The following is an 8509-nucleotide window of genomic DNA, read 5'->3' on the forward strand; positions in this document are numbered from 1 at the left end:
GCTGGTTGTCGAAGATCGAAAATCGAGTGTCAATTTAGTATTATGAGCGGTGCAACTCTATCGAAATTTTCGTTGTTTACCGAATTTAGAGTCGAATGCAATTTTGCTTTCGATTGTGTAGCGTATTGTGGGAAAATTAGTTAAAATGTAAGTTGTTTGCGATTATTTATTATTTTATAGTAACCAAATAATAAACATATATTAATTTTGTTAATTTTATGCAGGTCGAAAGTCGTGAGTACCAAACAGCAATTAGAAAGGCTGATCGCATTAATGGAGATAATAGAGAATCCACAATTCGCAAAAGGGATTTACACAAAAGTTCAAGCAGCAAAAAAATGGGAGGAGTTTACAACAGAGCTGAATTGATTGGGACCACCAGTTAGAACGGCAGCAAAATGGATTAAGGTTGATAATGGGTTTTTTGTGATGTTTGTAGAAATACATTTTTATTTTCCCTTGGCAGGTATGGGCTGCTGAATCACGAATATTTGAATAAGGAAAAGTTATAACAAAAATAAAAAAGAAACTATGGAGTAAAGGTTTTTATTTAATATTTTTTAGTTTTTTCCATAATATTCTAAGAATTTAATTTCTAATGTTTTCTGCTTCTCCCTTATTTAACTCCACTTCAATATTTCCAGCATCATCGTTGAGGGTCTCATCGGATAACTCTTCAGCCGGAAGTTGAACATTGTAAAGCAGACAAATGTTGTGCAAAGGTGCACACACACAAATAATTTGTGTTGCTTTTTTTTGAGAATAGTGGAGAGCTCTTGCCTGCAACAAACATCTTTAAGACTCTAATTGTTCTCTCAATGATACTTCTCGCTTTAGCATGTTGTTTGTTGTATGCCCTTTGTGGAGACCCTTCCTCAGAGTTTTTGAACGCCGTCATTAAATATGGTTTTAGAGCGTATCTAGCATCGCCTGAGACAGACAAAAATTATTAAAAACGGAATTTCAATTGGTGTTTATTACATACCGAGGAGCCAAGTATTGCGACGGCCATTGAGATGCTGCTCCTCTAAATGCGCTTTCAATGGCGACATGTTGAAAGAAATAGAATCATGAGTAGCTCCTGGATTTTTCGCATTTATATAAGTTATTTTCATTCTATGATCACAAACCTAAAATTTACATTATTCACACTGAGATGAATCGTCGAACCACAACTCCGTTGTACTCATTTTCACAAAAAATACTTTTTTAACTTTTAAAAACGTTGTTAACTAAGAATTTAGAAATACAACCGCTTTTTCTTTTATTTTGATTTGCTGTATCAGCTGAGAAAAAATTATCTATTGTAAATGCGTCGAGCGATCGAAATTCACAATAGTCGTATTCTTCAGCGAATGAGCACCATAATACCAAATGAAAATTCGTTCGATCAGCACTTTCGACTACAGTCGAAGATCCAATGTTGCTCATAATAAGGGCCAAAGAGTTAGAAAGTGAGTATATGTGTGAGTCAGAAAATCAAGAGAAAGAAGTTCATTTAAGCGAGCCATTAATAGACCTAGATCCGGGGAAGTGGGTATTGCCACTAAATGATGCGCAGCGCCATCTCTTAATTTAAAACGGTCCCGATCAAGACCTAGAGAAATCTGATGAAAATTACCCAAAAGACCAAAGTAAAAGACATTTTCCTAAATTTCATTATACTAGAAAATTGAGTAACGGCGAAACGCAACATCGCAGATGGTTAACTTACTCCATGTCTCAAGATACAGTTTATTGCTTTCCATGTAGACTTTTTTCACGTTTGCAGACACAGATAGTAAAAGAAGGATGTTGTGATTGGAAGGATCTGAGTCGGATACTGCAAGGACATGAATAAAGTCAAGGACACATGGAGTGCATGTTGAAATGGACGGAACTCTTTAAAAGAATCAAACACGGTAAAACAATAGATAAGGATAACGAGAGATTGATTAGGGAATCCCAAAAGCATTGGTATAATTTGTTTGAAAGATTTATAGACATAATAAACTACTTGGCCTCACACAATTTGGCATTTAGAGCTCATCGAGAATCCTTGAAATTGAACAATAGTAAAATTTGTGGCAATTTTCTAGACTTAGTTAAGTTGTTATCTAAATATGATCCGACATTACGGGGACATATGCAACGTATTAATGAAAAACAACTTAATCAACATTATCTGAGCCACGACATCCAAAACGAATTAATTACTTTAATGTCTAAATAAGTTATTAACGAAATTATACACAGGGTTAAACAAGCAAAATACTATGCCATCTTGCTCGATTGTACCATGGACGTAAGCCGTGTTGAACAAATGCCAATAATATTAAGATTTTGCAATTTGTCAACTGGAGCTGTAGAAGAAGATTTCATTGGGTCGCAGAAACAACAGGAGAGTATTAAACAAAATCAATATTACAAGAACTGGAAAGAAATGATGTAGATATCCAAAACTGTCGAGGACAGGGATATAATAATGGCGCCAATATGGTCGGAGTTAGAAAAGGTATCAGAACAAGAATACTCAATATAAATCCAAGAGCATTCTTCACACCATGCGGATGCCACAGTTGGTATTTACTTTTGATAGATGCAGTTAACTCTTCAACGACAGCCAAAACATTTTTCGGCTTTATCAATAAAATCTATGTGCTGTTTTCAAAGTCAAGGAAGCGTTGGGAGATAGTAAAAAGTAAATTAAAATTGACTTTACAAACTCTGTCTGAAACGAGGTGGGAGAGTAGAATCGGAGCAGTAAAACCAATATTTTTACAATTTGATGATGTCATCGAATGTGTGAATGAACTGAAAAATAAAACTGATGATTCCGAAACTCTAAGCGACTCTGAAGCAGTCCTAAAGGGAATGTTAACTTTTGATTTTATTGTTGCATTACACGTGTGGTATAGGGTTTTGCTACGTGTAAATAATATAAGTAAACTATGGCAATCGGTTCAAGTCAACTTGCAAGTCGCTATTGATACTTTACGTTCATTTTGTAGCTAGATTCAAGAATTCCGCAATACAGGATTTGAAAAAAGCGTAACAGAAGCTAGATTATTTGTGGAGAAAAGTACTTATGAAATGAAGTCTCAATTTAAGGAAAAAATAATAGCCAGGAAAAAACGAATGCTTAGTTACGAACATACTGATGAACCAGTTGAATCTCCTGAAATGCAGTTCAGAGTTATTTATTTTAACACAATGGTATAATATGCTATAATAGTCGATACCGAATGTCGATTTACAGCGCTCAATGAATATTTTGAACAATTTGGTTTTATTTATGATATCAATTATTTGAAATCTATGCCAAAAGAGGATCTTCTCAAACATTTTACTGATTTAGGTACAAGACTTCGGGAAGACGAAAACAGTGATATACAGCGTTTCGAACTATATGAAGAGCTTCAGCTTTTAAAAACTAATTCACTAGACTCTATCAACGTCGTGAAACAACTCATCCAATACATTTTAGAAAATAATTTAGAAGAAATATATCCAAATGCTTATTTTACAATTAGAATCATGCTCACAGTTCCGGTCAGCACAGCTTCCGCTGAAAGAAGCTTCTCAAAGTTGAAATTGATAAAAACCTATTTGAGAAGTACAATGAGCCAAGACAGACTATCCGCGTTATCAGTTCTATCAATCGAAGCTGAAATAGCGGCTAAAAGCCGAAAAGCTCGACTATTTTAATTTTTGTGTGTAATTATTTTTTGTCATCATTTTATTAACAATAAAACTCGTTAAACTCATACATTATTTTATAATTAGGCTCACTTAATTTAACGGTTTTTTTCACTGCGAAGTAAAGAGGCCTCGCGAAGTTGATGTCGCCGACGTACACATTTGGTCTAGCGCCGCCACTGGTTATAAAAATTTGTGAAAGAAACAAAGTAATTAACATTAGTATAAGTAGTCAAAATTCGCTTTGTACGATAAGCAACAATCAACACATACCGACGGTTGAAGAGATACAACCCAGAATAATTCTATTAAAGGATTTCAATGGAACAGTAAAAACGGAAAGAGACCAGAGGTCAACAACTCTTTTTAAATAAGACGATCGAGGACAATCGTTTTAAAGGGTTACATGGGTTTCGTCGGGTAAAAAAAGGCCTATTTTCAATATTTTTTGTGTATGTAAAAAATTATTTATTTAATTCAAACTTTTCTCTGTCTTATAGATACATATTTAAAGAATAATTTCTGAAATTAAAAAAAAAAATTAAAACTCCTACATTGTGACGTCGTTTCCGGTGACCCCTCGAAGAAAAGGTGCGTCCGCGTTGTCAGCAACTCCTGACATCTAAAATAAAAAAAATACAAAAATAAGTGTTTTAGTTAAGGCCATAAATTCGTGCTTGAACGAAGGAAAGAAAAAAAAGTAAAAATTGGAATTTTGGCAGGCATTTTTCCAAAAAAATGAAAATTTCGGTCGAATTTTATTAACATTTTGTGTTTTTTTTTAAATAGTTGTAATTCAAAAAAAAAAAATCCTTCGTTCAAGCACGAGTAAATTGTATCTCGAACAGCGGTGTAAAATTTCATCAAGATCGGTTGAGTAGTTTTCGGGAACATTTTACAACCGACTTTGAAAACACGGTTCCGAGAAAAACGCGTTTAAAGTTTTGAGTAACAATAAAAGTGGCTTGGAGCGCACACCTTCCAAAAGCTGTATCTCCGAATCTATTATTCGGATCGACTTGAAAATTTCGGTTAATATTCTTGAGATGTTTTAGAAATTATTAAGAAAAAAAAATCGATTTTTTGAACCCACGAAACCCTTGTAACCCCTTAAGAAGGGAGGAGTTAACACCGCTTACGCTGAAAGTTCATTCGCTGCACACGTTCCGTTGTCTGCAATACACGAAATACCGAGAATACGATCACGTGGCACGGCAGGTTAAAGTATAAGTTAAAGTAGCTTTAAGTAACTTTGTAATAAAGGGTGGTTTTTTTTAGAGGTTAGGTTTTCAAGTTGGCACTACTTTTTTCGTAGATGGTCTTTTTGACAGCTGTCACTTGATTTATGCTCAGTTTGGTTTGCCATTTCATAATGAATAGACTTACACCTGAACAACGTTTGCAAATCGTGCAAATTTATTACGAAAATAATTGTTCGGTTCGCGCGACGCATCGCGCGCTGCGTCCAATATTCGGTCGACATAATCGTCCATCAGAGTCACTAATTCGATTAACCATGGATCGGTTTCGCACCACGTTTGCTCTAGTGGATAATACGCATCCTCAGAGACGTCGTACAGTGCGCACCGAAGTCGCTATTGCTGCTGTGGAGCAGAGTATTGAAGAAGACCCGAATGAGTCCATCCGCCATCGCGCGCAGCGATGTGCCCATTCACTTTATGGAAGATTTTGCGGAAGGATCTTGGTTTGCGGGCTTACAAAATCCAACTCGTGCAAGAATTGAAGCCGAACGACCATCAAGCGCGTCGCACGTTCGGTGAATGGGCCCAAAACGAGATGGCCACCGATCCCGATTTTCACAAGAAAATTTTGTTCAGCGATGAAGCTCACTTTTGGTTGAATGGGTATGTCAATAAGCAAAATTGTCGCATTTGGAGTGAACATAATCCACAAGCCATTGCTGAGACGCCGTTACATCCTCAAAAAGTCACTGTTTGGTGTGCTCTATGGGCAGAGGGAATCATTGGTCCATATTTCTTTAAAAATGAAGCCGGCCATAATGTTACAGTCAATGGAGAGCGCTATAGAGCCATGATTAATGACTTTTTCGTGCCTGAATTGGACGATGTTGATGTGGACGACCTTTGGTTCCAACAAGACGGCGCTACATGCCATACAGCCAACGCAACAATCGATTTATTGAAGGAAACTTTTGGTGAGCGCATTATCTCGCGCCGTGGACCTGTGGCGTGGCCTCCAAGATCGTGCGATATAACACCGCTGGACTATTTCTTGTGAGGCTATGTGAAGTCGCTTGTCTACGCAGATAAGCCCGAGACGATTGACGTCTTGGAAGAGAATATTCGGCGCGTTATTGCTGACATACGGCCCTAATTGCTGCAAAAAGTGGTCGAAAATTGGGCCTCTCGGCTGGAATTTATTCGAGCCAGCCGCGGTGGCCACTTGCCCGAAATCATTTTTAAAACATAATGGCAAACCCTTATCTTTATAATAAAGCTAAATTCTTGGCCATAACGTTAAATTATATACGTTTTATTTCATCTTGAAAACCTAACCTCTAAAAAAAACACCCTTTTTTTAGTTCTAATTTGACTATTGAATAAATAACAAGGAGCTTGCTCCAAAAAAATATTTTTTTTATTTTGAAGCAGCATAAATGTAATCTATATATATAAAAAGAAGTTACATTTCCTTGGTAATCTTATAACTCAAGAGCCGCCAAACCGATTGACACACAAATTTTAGAGTTCTTTTCTATCTTTGAGGAGGTGGTTTGTGTGAAGTTTGATTGAAATCGGTGCAACCGTTCCTGAGTTATGACATTTTATGCTTATGAGCGTTTCTGTTGTACTGTTGTGGTTGTAAGTGTTTATGTTAATATTAATTTGCTGTCGTTGGAATTCAGTTTTTGCAAATATATTTTATTGGTGATGAGAATCGTGAATTAGATCAGCGCTGTGCAATTTCGACGAATACGAGAAGATCAATCGTGAATGAATTGCAAATAATGTTCCATCAACACAATGAATTGGTGAAATTGTTCAAAGTGGCACTCGATCTGATGCCCACCGATGGCCACAAAATTATAATAAAAGCCGATAAAACACCAATTGGGGAGCACGCCAGACGATTCAATGTAACAACGATTGATGAAGTAGCCATTGTTGTGGTTGGTGAACAGTTTCGGTCACGAGATATTGTTTTGTATCGTAGAAATGAGCAATTACAACGTATTTCAGAACTCCATCGCTGTTATGATGCATTGCAATACCCCATTTTGTTTTGGAGAGGTCGTCCCCTATCATATCAACATACCAATGATAAATCCAACAACTGGTACATACACATTTTATTTTTGTTGAAATATGATTTTTAAATAATTTTCATACGCTAATTAATTTTTGCATTGCAGGTCAAAAATCAACGAAAACCGTCAGTGCGATGAATTTTTATTCGTATCGATTGATGATTCGCCCTCAAGAAAACAATTTTATTTTGCGATGCAATCAACTTTCGCATCAATATATCGTCGATATGTACGACAAAATTGAAAGTGAGCTATTCAATTTCATCCGTCATAGTCAAGCCCGATTGAGATTAGAGGAATACATACATTTGCGTGACGCAATAATCAATGATGCTTTTATCGAATTGCAAGTCATTTTGGACGAAAATATAATAAAAAATTGAATGCTCCAGGAGCCCTTGGAAAAACATTTTAAACTTTATTTATTTCAGCATAATTTATTTAGCGTAAAAAATTGAAATGGAAATTAAAGGATCAAAGTTTAATTACAAGTTTTTATCGGCTCTTTCACCTTACCTGTATATAGGTGACCACCACAATCAAATTTTAAAAAGTACAGAAAAGGCTATTGTGACATCTTTAGAAAGTATGTTGAATGAAAAAAAATCAACTAATTAAACTGTTTAAACATTTTACGAGTTCTATAAAGAAAACTTAATATGAAAAATTTCTTGCGATATAAAAAAACATTTTATGTATGGTGGTGCGAAGCCCACTGGGTGATGCTAGTTAATTTATATAAAGGCCAGTTCGAGCCACCCCCGCCTGCATCTGCGGAAAAAAATTAGAACTTTCTCCAGGGCGTTTCCTATGTAGCTTTCGATTGCTTAGTTGTAATGTAATGTGCCATCGAATCGAACAAACTCTTTTTCGTTTTTTCACTGTAAGTGTGAACGGACGTGTTTTTCAAATCGCTCAGGGATATAATATCTACAACCAATAACTAGGGCGCACAATTGATCTGAGATAGTGACTCTAAACATCAAAAGTGCCGACTGACTCGTTAAGCTTTGCTTTGCTTTACGATTGTATATTTAAACATAAAAATCAAAACAAAAATAAACATAAATATAAAAAGGCATTATTGCTTTATCTCAGCATATGATAGTCCTTCACTCACTCCCGTGAGAGCGTAAAAGCCCCCACAGTGAATCCTATAAAATACCAATAATACCAACAAACAGTTCTCTCTCAAACCAATCGCTTGCGGTCCGATCAAGCGGCTTTATGCCCTCGCTCGCGGATAAAGGAACAAAAGCAAACGAAATAAACAGTATGAGTTATCTTGCTCTGACTGCAGTTTTTCTCTCAACAATCTCAACAATCACAACAAACACCAACACCACAACGACAGCAGCAACTTCAACAACAGAAGCATCAGTATCCAACTCAATTCGCATAATGTCAACGACATTAAACACACGCACTAATGCAATAGGGAGCAACGCGAAAAAATAAATGCAAATTACACCTAAACGTACTCGCAGCTCACCTGAAAAAGCCACCAATGGTTGGGGTACAATTTTCCCAAAATCACTTTCC

The 8509-nt window shown here is 36.2% G+C and overlaps 1 protein-coding gene across 1 annotated transcript; it reads right to left on the reverse strand.

The window, feature by feature from the left end:
• Positions 1 to 579: 579 nt before the first annotated feature.
• Positions 580 to 1224, reverse strand: LOC128862557 (putative nuclease HARBI1). Its single transcript, XM_054101256.1, has 2 exons — positions 986 to 1224; positions 580 to 930 (listed from the first exon to the last, which is right to left on the reverse strand). Exons 1-2 carry the CDS (start codon positions 1113 to 1115, stop codon positions 677 to 679), a joined length of 384 nt encoding a protein of 127 aa, XP_053957231.1. The 5' UTR covers positions 1116 to 1224; the 3' UTR covers positions 580 to 676.
• Positions 1225 to 8509: the final 7285 nt, after the last annotated feature.

Source organism: Anastrepha ludens, chromosome 4 (assembly GCF_028408465.1).
Source record: "Anastrepha ludens isolate Willacy chromosome 4, idAnaLude1.1, whole genome shotgun sequence".
In the NCBI taxonomy this organism is placed as follows: Eukaryota; Metazoa; Arthropoda; class Insecta; order Diptera; family Tephritidae; genus Anastrepha; species Anastrepha ludens.

Bases quoted from the DNA above. Each gene is read 5' to 3' on its own strand.
- LOC128862557 (XM_054101256.1), bottom strand. From the start codon at position 1,115: ATGAAAATAACTTATATAAATGCGAAAAATCCAGGAGCTACTCATGAT. The intron at 931-985 runs GTATGTAATAAA...TGTCTGTCTCAG, and splicing joins TCGCAATACTTGGCTCCTCG to GCGATGCTAGATACGCTCTA.